Source organism: Corylus avellana, chromosome ca6 (genome assembly GCF_901000735.1).
Source record: "Corylus avellana chromosome ca6, CavTom2PMs-1.0".
Taxonomy (NCBI): Eukaryota; Viridiplantae; Streptophyta; class Magnoliopsida; order Fagales; family Betulaceae; genus Corylus; species Corylus avellana.
Window position 1 is genome coordinate 3,976,005 of NC_081546.1, and position 15,438 is coordinate 3,991,442.

At 34.1% G+C, this 15,438-nt stretch overlaps 1 protein-coding gene across 1 annotated transcript; it reads left to right on the top strand.

Annotated features, from left to right (window-relative positions):
• Positions 1–4,975: 4,975 nt before the first annotated feature.
• Positions 4,976–10,758, top strand: LOC132184935 (protein PIGMENT DEFECTIVE 338, chloroplastic). The gene is made up of 8 exons (XM_059598727.1): positions 4,976–5,986; positions 6,367–6,441; positions 6,531–6,602; positions 7,540–7,620; positions 7,759–7,856; positions 9,579–9,704; positions 10,044–10,092; positions 10,200–10,758. Exons 1-8 carry the CDS (start codon positions 5,072–5,074, stop codon positions 10,374–10,376), a joined length of 1,593 nt encoding a protein of 530 aa, XP_059454710.1. The 5' UTR covers positions 4,976–5,071; the 3' UTR covers positions 10,377–10,758.
• The last annotated feature ends 4,680 nt before the right edge of the window (positions 10,759–15,438 follow it).

The window sequence follows — 15,438 nt, forward strand, 5'->3', positions numbered from 1 at the left end:
CATTAATTATCAATTAACCTCGTGAAAATTAGGTAATACAATTTTTGATACAATTCACAAACGCAACATGACATTAGTGGGTTGAGTTTGAGAGTCCTGACTCGTTTAATTAATTGGTCTAAGTTAGAGTTGATTTATATCATTTTATTTTCATATCTCGACACAGCCTGAACTCAGCAAGCAACTTTTATGGTTAACAATTTTTTACACAATCCATGAACTTAACACGAAATTAACGAATTAGGATTGAAGAGTTTGACCTTTTTAATTAAATCAATTGGATTAGGGTTGATCTATGTAATTTTATACTCATATCTCAATACGACCTGAACCTGACACGTGAACAAGAATTATTACTCATAAATTTAAAGAAAAATACTATTTAGTAAAATAGTATACGACTGCCGTAAAACTGGAATGACATGACAATGAAAATCAACAATTGATTTTTTTTTTTTTTTTTTCAAAGCTATTGTTGATCCAAAGTTGATTTTTTTTATTATTAATATTCTTGAATATATCAGAGTCTCAATATATGTAACCAAACAATTATATATTTCATTTATAATTAAAATATATTAAAAAAAATCTTTTTATATTCATTAAGGCCGACAAAAAACATTAAGAAAACGACAGTATATAGTGGGAATTGTGGGGGTCGACCTCTGGCAGACTTTTGAAATAATCTTGGATTCTCAATGCCTTTTCTCTAAATGAAGTAATATTGACCTTTATGGACAGCAAGTAATTTGCTCATTCTGGGAACCAGAAGATTCTTCACGTAATGACAAACAGTGGTGGTACGTGGCTTCTAGTAGTGGTGGTACCTCCCTGTTGAGTGGAACAATACATCAATGACAACCAGGTTTGACTCAGGCACAACATGTCATAGTCCGGATCGAGATGTACAGTAATTAGCACTTCAATTCTTAGCAATTTGGATTAGTAATGTGAGAAATCAAGTATAAAACTTATCCGTTTTTCCTTATAATCTTTTCCCGCATTTGATTTAAAAAAAAAAAAAAAAGTATAAAACTTATCCGTTTAAATAAAATTACTTGGACAAGTAAATCTCATATATGTTTATTTATATTAACTATTTAAATTCCAAACAGTTTAAACAGATAATTACTTAATTACTGTTTATCTCCTGTCTTTTTCCCAGTTGAGCCAACCAAAAAAAAAATAATAATAAAGGTAATAGAGATGAGGGGGTATCTGGCAAATTTGCAGACAACGAAAGTGAAACTTGGCCCCCCATCCACATGTGCAAATGATTCATGCTTAATTTCTTATCAATCCCCTTCACAAGTTTTCTAGCTAGAGGATTACAGCTTTGCGACTCAACAATATATATATATATATATATATATTAGTAATGTCATTTTCATACCATTTATTTTATATTTACTGATGTAATGTATTTTAAATGATTTTTTTGTATTAATTATTAAAAAATATATATATATTAGTCACTAAAAATATGTCATATATATATAAAAAAAAAGTGTATAATAAATTAGTGTAAATGGTAGCATTATTTTTTTATTATAGTCTATAATATATGTACGTGTAATTTTATACTTCACACTAGAACGCATACATATGCTAACAGTGATTGTCAAGTCGACGTAGTGTAATTGTGGTATAAAAAAAAAAAAAAATTGTCAGGAGACTTTCTGTCTATTTTTCGTCTTCGTTGGTTTTCAATCTGCAATCAACCTATAAATAGAGAATATTTAAATATGATCCTAATTATGAAATATATGAAAAATATATTATATTTTCCGTATATTCTAACCCAACCAATAAAACTTATTGCATATTGGGTATTTGTAAATTTGTAATTGACCACCAACTTTCGGTATTAAAATAAAAAAATAAAAAAAGGTGCTTACAATTAACTAAAGGCAATCATGAGTGCATTGATTTAAATTCCATATGATTGAAACTAAAATCATAAAAAATGGAGACAGAAAAGAAAAAACTACCAATTAAAAGAACTCGAAACTGGTGAATCTTATCCTGGACGTAAGATTTACACCAACACCTATGTTTATTTACCCCATTGATCATGATGAGTCAATATATATATACTTCTCGATTTTCTAAAGTCTAACAGCAGAGTTAATCATGAGTGTTGGTGTTGACACGTATCTTCTCTATATCTTCTATAGTTTCCATACCTTTTGGATTATCTATATTTTAAAAGTACGTACGTAGCTTAAAGAAAAGGAAATGTAGATTAGTAATAAAATGGTTGAGAAGTTATGATACGTCCGATTATCACCACTAACGATATATATAATTTAATAATTATAATAATAATTATTATTATCATCAGTTTGCAGATGACGATCTGGGAAAGGTACAGTTTGTCTTGGTTCAAACGTTGGTATTTGAATTAAAAATGGCGGTCTCTCTCATTGTATGTGGCAAAGCAAATCACATGCACCCACCTGCATTAAAATCCATGTGGACAGAGTAGCATCTGTTTGGCTTTGTTTTCTTTTTCTGTAAAACTATATTGTTCATGATTGAGCTTAATGACGATCAACAATGGGCCAAATGGCATGCACCAACAGGCCAGGGTGATATGTGTGGAACAATATTGTACGTGTTATTTAATTATGGCATTTGATATAGAGTCAACTTGGAGCTATGTTTTGTAAATTTCCTCCCTCATGGGTTGTTGTGTCGTGGCCATGCAATATCTTCTCCTTAGATTAGGTATTAGAAAACTAATGGTTTGAACTTTGAATCCTGGCATGTGTGTATGTCTGTTTATTTTGTTTTTTCTTCATCCCCAATACCTAATACATTGAAAATTTTATGGAAGACGAGGATCGATTTATTTAATTAATTTGTACAATAATTAAGCTGCAGTCTAGTATTTTTATATTTTTGGATAAAGTTTTTTTAGCAAACCGAAATGATAATTCATAATTGGTAAAATGGATGCACCTGATTCTCACCCATTGGACCTGGCCGAATAGTTAACTCTAAGCGTTGGATAGCCCAAACCTAAACTAGCCTATCAACCCTATTTTGTCAGCACCTGCATGAGTATTTTAATAGGCCGCGTAGCGCCCAATCTTTCCTCTTACCTAAAATCTTTCCTCTTACCTAAAAAGGGGGCAATCCAGTTGAAGGACAACACGTGGCAAGGCACATGACCTTCAATGAACATGGTTCAAAAGGAAAGGTAAACACTCTACTCATTTATTCAACGTACACACGAATCCAAAGCTTCTTTGACCCAATGAAGAAGAGCTTTTCCAAGTCCTTTACTAACGTAGGCATGGGAGGTAACTCTCATCGGTTTATTCTGGCAGGCATCTAAGCCAATCTTCTACTTTTTTTTTAGTGTTTACGAGTCGAACTCAGGGCCTGTTTGAAATTGCGTTTGAGGAATCTAAAAGTGCTTTTAACACTCAATTAACAAATCTGTTTAAAGGAAAAATTATTCGTTTGGTAAAAAAATTAAAAGTGTTTTTAAGGGTTCAAAAATGTTAAAAATTGCCAAAAAAACACTTTTGGTAAAAACTTAAAAATGAAGTTTTTACTCAAAAGCTTTTTTTGATTTAAAAACTCTATTTCTCAAACACAATCTCAAATAGGTTTGAAAGTGGCCATGCTGATTTCAGCTTCATAAAAAATGATTAAACTAAAAATTTGATTTGTCAATTTAATTAATTAGTAGTTGACTGATTAACCATACACTCTTAATCATTTCACTAATTAGGGATTCCCACATTAGTAATTGTTAAAGTGTAGTGCATCAATAGGAAGAAAAAGAGGATTACGAAACTACTTAAGCAGCCTCAATGGAATAAAAAAATATGCTATTTTAAATTTGAAACAACGAAGGTATTAGTAGAATGTCAAGTTTTCCAAGAAGAACATGATTTGATACTAAGTTGAAAATAAACTATTAAAAAATAATTTAATATTTTTCGATCATGGATTTTTTAATTGCTCAAGTTTGATCGTATATTTTTCGATCCTTAATCAATCCAACGCCTAATAATCTTTACTTTGTTTAGCTTAATACTACCGGATGGTTACCTTCTCTTTCCCTTAATAACTCCATCATTCTTCCATATGTACAATATAACTAATGGAGCAATATATTCTCTAGTTAGTTATATTTGAAGGGTATTTTTATTTTTTTATTTTTTTGATGAGATAAAAATATCTTTCAAATATAACTAACTGGATATTCTCCCGTTCATTTGAATTGGAGAGCATCCTAATTCATTGTTACCATGGAAGTTGTAGTTGTCACTATTGTTGAAATTAATATCATGCTCATTCTCAATTGTGTTCATTTGGGCTTTCTTGCATTTTGAGCTTGAGTCTTTTGTAGGCATACAATCCTCCAGTAGCCACCAACCACCTCTAGTTTGTAAGATTTTTAGGCCCGACTCGCTCTAACGAACCCGGGCTCGAAGGATTACCCATCTAGTAATCGCCATTTGGACAACAATTAAAAGTGTCACAACAAGTGAAAAATAGCCAAAAAAAAATTTTCAAGAAAAAATTAATTTAAATATATATTTTTGACAGAAATTATTTTAAGCCCAAACAAATAGAAACTTGACAAGTATAATAGGCGGTGGTATTTACTTTTTTTTTGCTTGTCCGCACAAAAGAGGGAAGGAGATTCGAACTAATGACTTCCTCTTTATATAAAGAGGCGTAATCGCAGCTGATTAAATTACCTCTTGAGCACTTGGCGGTGGTCTTGAGGAGTAGGAGTAGGAGTAGTCATACACTCTTTTCCTTCTATATCCACACATGCACAATTTATCCATCTGAGCCCAAGCTCACTGTAAAACAAAATTGGGCCAACCCGAAGAGCCATACAGGGCCTGATATTCAGACAAATCCTGCCCCCTAATTGCTCCTAAGCCTAAATGAAAGAGATACCGCAAGCTAAAAAACGAGAATAAGATGAGCAGTGAACGGATAAAACAAGCTGGGAAAGCCCGAGTCTTTGAGAAAGAAAGATCAATTCCAAGCTCGAAGGTCGAAGGAACAAAGCTCATGAGGTGTGTTGGATAAGAAAATGCCAATTCTTCTTCAACCCTGTAAGTCTCTCTGCTCCCCCAACTATGTTTTACCAGTTAAGAATTTCACTGTTGTATCCAACACTGTCCAAAGCAACGCATTTTCGAGCGACCCCAAATGCACAGCTTCAAAACCCTCCAAATGCAAACTATTTTCCACTGTTGGGTCTCTTCAAAATCTGATATTTTCTAAGAATTTCTCCATTTGGGGAGGTACCCATGTTTCCTTTTGCTCTGGAAATGAGGTTTTTGATGGTTTCTCGTTTACCCAGTTGCCCCAAAAGCCTGAAAGTAAAGCTACTAAAGAGAATGAAGAACTTGAATTGCTAAATAAGCCTTCCCCAGTGCCTATAAATAATGGGGTTGACTCAGAATTAGACAAGGAATCTGAAAAACCTGATAAAGACGAGGCTTTGGCGCCTTTTTTGAAGTTCTTCAAGGGGAGAGATTCTGGGGAGGACGTGAAAGAAGAGGGAGTTGTATTAGAGGAAAAAAGTGATGTGGACGACAGGAGTGAGGAAGTTAAGAAGGTCGGTATTGAGTACTACGAGCCTAAACCCGGTGATTTTGTGGTGGGAGTGGTGGTTTCAGGTAACGAGAATAAGCTTGACGTGAATGTAGGGGCGGATTTGTTGGGTACAATGTTGACAAAGGAGGTGCTTCCCCTGTATGACAAGGAGATGGAATACTTATTGTGTGATACCGATAAGGATGCCAACGAGTTCATGGTCCGGGGGAAGATGGGAATTGTGAAGAATGATGGCGCCTTAAGTGGGGGACCGGTGCCTGGAAGGCCTGTTGTGGAGACTGGAACTGTTTTGTTCGCTGAGGTTCTTGGGAGAACACTTAGTGGTCGACCATTGCTTTCAACTAGACGGTTCTTCCGGCGGATTGCTTGGCATCGAGTGAGGCAGGTTCTTTTCTTGCTTTTTACTTTTCTGTTTAATTGATTTGGAAACTTTCATGCAGAATCTAGAGCCTGCACGTGACTGTTTTTGGAATGTATTTTTTTGGAAAATAGGTGTATGTCAAAACGTTGTGGAAGCATTTTTGCGAATATGGTTCTTTAGATAAAAATAAATAGGAATACAATGTTAATAATCTGTGAAATAAGGTGAGATTTATTAAACAGTGAAACTATATACTTATCAAAAAAAAAAAAAAAACAGTGAAACTATAATTTTCATCTCCTCGCAACAGTATTGCTACCTAGAGTGAGCTCTTATTAGTTTTATAGTCTTTCATTGATGCTATTTGACGATGGGAAACAAATCTTTTGTTTTCTACTGAGCAGATAAAACAACTCAATGAACCTATCGAGGTGAAAATAACAGAGTGGAATACCGGAGGTCTTCTTACAAGAATTGAGGTTGTTTTTTTGTTTTTGTATGCCTGATTTGTGTGTATGTGCTTATGCATTTTGTCAATGGCTATCATTTGTTGATGTTTACTTTGCAGGGTTTGCGAGCTTTTCTTCCAAAAGCTGAGTTATCGAATAGGGTGTACAACTTCACTGATTTGAAAGAAAATGTGAGTTGTCTTTAAAAGATTTCTTTTTTGTCATTCAGCAACTTATTAGGTAATGGTTTGTGTTTCCTCTGTGCATGATGCCTTCAACCCCTCAATCAAAACATGGCTATCATGCATAATTGGGAGAGGTTAAAAGAATTACTGTAACATTTTTGATGTGTCAAATGCATAAGATTCAGACAATATGCAGATTATGGTAAGTAAAAGTTCATATCAAGGAAGGTGTCATTTACTTGGATATTGTCAATGACCATTGAAGGCCCAATTGAGGATCGACTTTATTACAGCCTCTTAGTATTGGGTGGGGGCCCATTTGAGCTACTATTGGCGAGCCTGGTCAGAGTCAAAAGTATTTTTTCTGTTCTTGCAGCTTTTTGAAGCTATATGCATATTTGGGGTTTAGAGGTGTTGTCTAGGAATCTAGACAATTCCCATGTTAAGGTAAGGTATGACATTGAGGCAATTAAGGCAAGACTAATACATAAAATCCCTGTCTTAGTCTTGTTCAAGTTCTCCATTTGAAAATATTAGCCCAGCGTGGCTAATTTATTTATTCTATGCCCTAATGCCGGAGCTAGGGGTCCTGTTGGGAACAGCAAATACTGCTACCACTACCAGTATGTGAAACTAAAATTGGAAAGTAAGAATTTCGATACTTGCATACTTGCTTATAACGTAAATAAACATCTCTAAACCAAAAGAGTCATGAATATGGGCTACATGGTTAGCTGCCTGCCTACTATATTTATTTTAGGCCCTAATGCAAGAGCTAGGGGTCCAGTTGGAAAGAGAAAAACATTACATATTGATACATTGGCTTTACTGATATTCAGTTTGGAAACTTCTTAGTTCACTATGCTCTGTTTGTCTATATATTCACTTCGGTTCAATGCAATCCTTGTCTGCTTTAGAAATAATTGGTTTCTTGTTGGTGTAGGTTGGACGCCGGATACATGTGAAGATTACTCGCATAGATGAGACTAAAAATGACTTAATATTGAGTGAGCGGGAAGCTTGGGTTAGTTTTTCTTATAGCATTTGGTGTGCTCTTGCTCTTTTGTTGCTTGCAAAAATCTTTTGTGTGTATTTCTCATTCAGCTTTCTCTGTTTGTTACTTTTCTAGAAGGCCTGCTTACTTTTTTACATAATTTTGCAGGAAATGTTATACCTTAGAGAGGGAACACTTTTAGAGGGGACTGTTAAAAAGATCTTCCCATATGGAGCTCAGATAAGGATAGGCGAAACTAACAGAAGGTACGGAACTTTTTAAATTTGCTTTGGAAGCTTATACTGGAAGTAAGTTAGATATGTCAATTTTCTTGATTTTTCCATTTGTGAAAAAAAGAAAATTCTGTGGAGTGAGTTCAAGATCAGAGCAGCAAGAAAAGGAGAACATAAATGCTACATTTGGAAAAATAAAAAGAAAAAGAAAAAGAAATTTGACATACCAAGATGTTGAAAACTTACAATAATAGGTGGTTTTTATTATGTCACCTTGCTGGGATGCTTCCCATGCACAAATACTTCTCTTTGAAAAATTCCCAGACATCATGTTGGTAGTGAAGAAAGTTGCTTATTCTGGAAATATTAGAAACACGGAGATGGTGTATACAGACAATGATTAGTTTACCCTATTATCCACTATTTATTTCCCTCTGCATTAGTATGTAGAATTGGTGCACTATCATAAAATTTTACGTGTTTATCTGTTTATTGCTCGATAAAGAAAGAATGGCTTATAAGTGATACTATGATACACAGAGAACTTGCAGTCTAAAGAAAAAGAAAATAGCAAAAAACATAAACAAAAAAATGTTTTAGTGCAGTTGGCATTTTTTGCGTTCATTTTTTTTTCTTTCTGTTGGAACATGGAAACAGGACAAACTGTTGAATGACAGGACCTGGCAAGTATAAGTTTTATGCTATTGTTGATACAAAGCTTCAACAGTAAGTGATGTATGACAACCCACAAAAGTGGACATTAGGGGTGATCCAAATGGGTGGGCTAGTGCTTCAGCTTATAGGTTTATGGAGGGGAAACATACAATTAAGGTTTATTTTTCTAAAGGTTTCATGGGCTGACATAAGAAGACAGTGTTGTAGGAATTTCTGGAAGTGGGGAACTTACAGGTATTTGGTTCCAATAAGAGTATATTTACAATGGCAGGTTAAGTTTTGTGGCCAAGGGTTTCTGGGTTCCAACAAGAGTAAATTTAGAATGATTGGCTTCAGCTTTTGACAAAGGATAGGATTTTACAGATGAGGTCCATGTAAAGATGGTCTGGTGGTGGCTGTGCAGCAGTGCATTTTGAAATACAGGAGTGCAAAGTAGAAAGTCGTTATTGGGTTATTCTAGGAGTCTAAGTAGAAATATTTTAATGGTGTCTGACCACTAAAATAGTGCAACATTTGCACAGAATTATTTTTAATCACAGTTGTCATTGCCTCTACATATTTGCTCGAGTAGAATCTAAAATAACATGAAATGGAAACTCTTTACTTTGTCAAGGAAAAGACTTTCAATGACTAATCAAGATTGACACTAAACCTTAACCAGTATAAAACATAGAAGATTCATTACCAAAAACCTGTTAACTTGAAATTACACAACTTGTCTTCTTTTTATTCCTATTTGACAGATGCTTTCTTGCATCTCTAGGGAACATTCAGTAGATATAATTTTAGCTTTAATCCCCTCACTTTCCTTATAATTTAAGGATGTTTGAACCATATATGATTAATTATAACCAGGTAAATGCTCTTTTATTATATAGGACCTTTGGTGGGATCCATTAGTGGATCAACACGGGCTTTGCAAATTTTAATTAGCACCATATGAGTTAATGGGGCTTTAGTTCTCTTCTGTTCTTTCTGTCATTTGCTTCGATTCTCCATAGATGTAAAATTTTGCATTTTTGGTTTTACTTTGTTTATCAATGGTTGAGCATTGTCCTAAACTTTCTCAATGCTTGACAGTGGGTTGCTGCATGTCTCAAACATCACCCGCTCCCGAATTACTTCAGTCAGTGACTTACTTGCAGTTGATGAGAAGGTCAAAGTTCTGGTTGCGAAGTCAATGTTTCCTGATAAAATATCTCTGAGGTAATTAAGGATTTAGTTGCTGGGTTTAAGCTTTTGTCTGTTTAATCTCATTTTCCCTTTCCACAATCTTAGTTACTTCTACTATATTGCATTCCCTATTTACTTGCACCGTGTCAGTTAGAAAGGTGCAAAAAAGACAACATTCTTAATGTTTGGAAGTTTAAGCACATTAAAGAAGACCTGGCCTTCACAATTCTTTGCATTCTAATGAACAAGTGACTGCCTTTACTGATTTGTTTTTTTCACCTCTTCGAACCTTGTTCTTTTAGGAAATTTCAGTAACGCCCAATAGTGGCACTAAGTAGCTGTTAATGATAATTTTGCTTTCGTGGCTTGCAGTATTGCTGACCTTGAAAGTGAGCCCGGCCTATTTATATCAAACAAAGAGGTATTTGTAATATTGTTAATCATTTTCTGGGAATTGAGATTTCATGGAGGTCTATATATTGCTTCTATCCAATTTCCTAAATTGAGAGAAGTACTTCATTTTGGCAGAAAGTATTTGCCGAGGCTGAAGTGATGGCAAAGAAGTACAGGGAAAAGCTACCTGCTGGTTTATTCTCTCACAAGTTGGCATACCTTCCAACCAATGCTTTACCTTTTGACAATGAAGCAAGTATGTATGCAAATTGGAAATGGTTCAAGTTTGAAAGTGAACATAAACCAGTGTGACCCTTACGGTTACCCTGTGATGTGATCAATTTGTAAAAGAGTGAGGGTTCAGTCCTGCTATCCTCCCCCTGCCCCACAACGCCACGCACCCCATCATGAAAAAAAGGAACCACTTTTCCTTCGGCCGTTATTCTCTTTGATTATAAACAAGAAATCAAGTTATTTGGCGTTGCAGCCAGATCACAAGCCATTTGAAAATCTATTTGATATGAGCATATAATGTTGTGCTTGTCCACATGATGCCTCCATTTTTCTCATTGTTCTATACAAATGTGTGATAGGAAGAGTAAAAATATTCTCTCAATTGTAGTTGCAAAACCTTTCGCGGGTGTTGTTTTTGTTTTACATATGGAAACAAGCAGAGCCATTTGCTTTTGATTCAGTTTTTGGCTTACCAATTTGATTAGCAATATGGAAAGGATGCTTCTTGTGGTGTAAATAAACAATGGATGATTTACTTCAAGGTCGTTGCTCGACTTGAGTTAGGCTTCTGCCTACTGTTTGGTAGTCACAAAATCTCGTTTTGACCCTAAATAATTAGAAGCAGGCTAAGTTGATTTGAAGTTGGTTTCTGGTATTGGTTTTTGCTGTTAAGGGAAATTTCAGTCAAGTCCAAGGTTAAAAATTGTTGCATTTGTAGCTCAACGCAAAGGAGATTGCAAAGATACTAGTTTAGGGGCCCTTACTCTCAATTTTATTTTATTTTATTTATTATTATTTTTTTCAATAGAGTAGGCCGGGGAGACCAATTGTGGCTATCCTACATAGGCGTAACCATAGTAGCACCTACTCGCTGGGAACTGCATAGGAGGGGTCTAGACAGTGGGAACCGCATGTGCTTCTTCAAGTTCGAATGAACTATAGCGTAACTCAACCCCATTAGGGCATTAATGGGAATCCAAGGTGGCTAATACTAATTGGGCTTATATGGAGATTCTCTATTGTTGAGATTCGAACCCACGCCTTAGTACATGCCTTGACCACTTGGGAACTTCTTTGAGCCATTGAACCACCACCTTTGATGGTAATTTCATTTAAAATGGATAGTATTCATTTCATAATTAGGGCATCTAATGAATATTAGTCACTTCATATGGGCATTTCACTCACCATTTGCAAATACACAAAAAGGGTGTAGAAAATAAGATGGCTTTGGTTATCATCAATCTCTTTGCAGAAAGGAAATTTCTTTAACATTTCAGGAGCAATTCTTTTTTCTCACAAGAACGATGGATATTATTATAAATTTCATTTGTAGAACTCAACCTTAGGCGAGAGAGACAAGAGAATAATATACTAAACTTGTGGATATGGATGACCTAAACAAACTTGGTTATCTTTAAAGCCTTGGAAAAATCTTGCATCCTCTTGACTGAGAAGCAGGATTCCAGTAAGATGCCTTCTAGACTTCTAGTTTGGAGACTCTTCTGCTCATCTGAAATTTAATAATGGCCTGCGGCGCATGTCCAAGGGGCAAGTGGCAAGTGGCACCTCTCTTTTTGTCATCTTCATGTTTTCTTGCGTTATTGCTTGAAACCCGTTTTTTAATTTGTTTTAAAAAGATTACTGAAAAGATAGAGAATCCAAGTCAGGTTGGCATCTAGTAAACAAAATAGGGTTTGTGGCTCCATGAACATCAATGCTACCCTAAAAGTCCAGTCTATGTGGTGGAAAAACCATTACCTCCCTACAAGGGATGGTAATAATTTATAGGTTCTGCTTGGTAGCTTAGGACTTAGGAGGGTAAATTTTCAACCAGAAATTTGATTTTTAATTATTTATTCATTGAATTGGGAAAGAACCCTAAACTCTAAAGTTAGTTTATGTGGTGGTCATGTCTGTTTACGCCTTTGTTTTTTGTTCTCAAGTTAAAGACAATAACAAGCAACCCAAAATACAAAATATAGAAATTGTTTTCATTTTTATGTCACATTAGAATATTTTTTCAAACAACCAAAAAAAAAAAAAAAAAAAACCCTCAAAACACATTAACAAAACATTTCATTATCTCCGAGTCTTGTGCTTGTGATCCTTTTTTCATTATTTCTTTCCAAGTTTCCGCTGTCGGTAGAAGTTATGTATTAATGCTTCAATGGAAATATAAGCTTTAGGAACCACATTAAAGACTTTATCACCGGGATTTAATATAATATTCCTTGCAAGTGCATCAGTTTTGTTTGTTAATGCTTTTTAGATGATATTTCTTGTTTTTTGTTTGAAAAAATGTTCTAATGTGTCACAAAGGTTAAAATAATTGAATTGTTTGATAATGTTTTTGGTTTTTAAAAAGAGAAAACAAAAGAAAAAAAGAAAAAAAAAAAAAAAGAGAGAAATTTCTATGTTTTGGCCTTGGTTTTTCTTACAAGATTGTGTATAAAGACAAGAATAATTCTTGCTCCCTATCTAGTGCAGATGTATGTCCATGTTCTCAGGCTTAAGTTCAGCTGGGAGGTCCCTCATATCTTATGGCATGCCAAGTGTCTGAATACTTTATTGATTATTTTTGAATCCTTTATTGATTATTAATGTAACATTATCATATGCAATTAATATATATATACCCCCAGTTCCTTCAAAGTTGACTGAATTCAACCCTAAGAAAATTCCCTAATAAATTAAAGCCTGACCCATACGACATATACAAGTATTTTGGGTGTTTGGTAATTTATTCTAAATAAATAAATTGTTTATGAAATTTTAATTGGAATTAGATTTTATTCTACGATGAGATGAAAGGAATAAATACGGTAATATTTTAATTTAGGTTCTTAGCCTAGTATATAAATAAAGGGGAAAAAAAAAAACTCCTCTACAACCATCATATATATGCATGGATGACATGTCAGTAAAATTAGATTAGTTTTTTTATTTATTTTTATACAAGTACTGATTTAAGAGCTGATTTTATTGTCATTATCATCCAGATGTATAGCAGTTGCACATGATTATACTATCAAATTGTAATGTCAAACGCATCCTAAATAGTAAATAGCATTATACCCATAAATATGGACAAAAATGAATGCTGCTTAACACTAGAGAGAGAGAGAGAGAGATGGAGAGAGATTGCAGAGAGGAATCCTTAAAGGGTAGGTGAGATTAAACCCACTAAACCTGATAATCAGATATAATAATCCTCTTCCCAGACAATTAGCGGCGCATTAACGTAAACTTCGGTCCTTTGATCAGCTGGACCTCCCTACCTATGATCATTATCACTTACTTAATTCCATTTTTTTTTTAATTTTTATATTCATTGAATTCCATTTTATAAATCTTACGTACTTAATATATTTACCCTAAAACTCCTTATAATTCATACTTTGCCCCCCATGATTCCATGAAAACTCCAGACTCGAACCCACCACACTAATCAACTACGTTTTTTTTTGTATATTATCTTAGCAAACATTATGCGAGGAAGTTTCGTTTCTAGTTAATATAAGAAAATATGTTCATCTTTCCAATTAAGATTTTATTTTTTGGACATCAATGCATGAGTTAATGATATACGTCAACCTTAAGAAATGCAAACTCCATATCTAATATATATATATCTTCCTTTCCAACACTATGATCCAATATGACATGATTTCGCATGTGGCTGGGACTTGAAAACACTTATAAATATTGCATCTGGTTTTGATTTTGATTTTGATTTGCATCGATGCACGACAACCTTTTTTTTTTTACTGAAAAAAAGTTGTATGCCTTGATGATTTTGATTTTAAACAAATATTATATAAAGTGGAGTTGATCAAAAAGATCATCTATATTGCGTATACCTTAATCAAAAAGATCCCCACCAATGCCAGAGATTTGGAGTCTTTAGTGGCCCATTTGTCCATTGGGGAACTTCTTAATTAATCCAATTTTTTATTTATTTATTTATTTTTAAAATAAATATTTGGAGTAGTGAAACATTTATTATAATTTTTTCACTTACTCAATGTACTCATGTAGCAGCATATATTAGTTTATAAACATTTATTTCAATGTTTGACATGGTAAGTGTCACGTAAACTGTCATATTAGTTTATAAACGTGTTAAGTGTCGTGTGACAATTTACATTTGAGCGTGAAACTAATGGAATAACTTCTGTATGAATTACCACACTAATTTATAAAAAAATATTGCAATAATATTTAGGGTCTCTTTAGGTATACGGTTTCAAAAAAGTACAATTTTAAAACGTGTAATTTGAAAATTAGCGTTTGGTAAAATCGCAGTTTAACTTTTAAAACAATGCATTTTTAAAAACGTATCTTATTGCTTGCGATTTGAAAACACAATTTTTTCTACGTTTTTAAATCATAGTTTCTTAAAAACAAATTTCCAAACAAAACACTTGGTAGTCAATTTGATTTAAAATCGTAAGCACTCTTAGCTTCAAAGGTGACCAATCATGTCAACATCTTTTATATATTTATATACTTAGTAGTCAGTACTATTTACGCTTGTGGATGAATTCAAAGGTGGTCTTTGTTTGTTTCCCGGGAAAACCATTTTTTGTGGTCAGAAAATTCAACACATCATTAAATGAGTAATGAATGAAGCCCATGGCAATCAGTTGGGCCTTCAATGGGTATCCGAGCCCAATTATTAAGTGTTTTGACTTGAAGCAAACAAGCAAAGCAAAAGTACAACACCTAGGAACACCAACCCAAAAAAAACAAAAACCCAAAGTACATTAACTAGGGTTTTGCTCATGCTAGTATGTTTGAGCACTTGTGATAAATGGGACACTTCTTTAGGTTAACAAAATGGGTTTCCTAATATACCCATGAAACCCACATGATAAGTGTGTTTCCCAAGGGGCATAACTGCCTTTTCATACCAAAGTAGCCCAATTTGATCAAAACCCTAAGCTTTCAAATTAAAATTTTTGTGTGACTTTAATGAGAGAGGTGTCTTGTCCGGCTGAATTGTTAGGATACAGTCAAAACCTAAAACACCTATAAAAAAACCCTAATCGTTACTTGTGCCCTAAATTATTCAAAAAATCAAAAACCTCTCAATCTCTCTCTCATGTGACCCCACCCTGTACATTTTCTTTTGCCC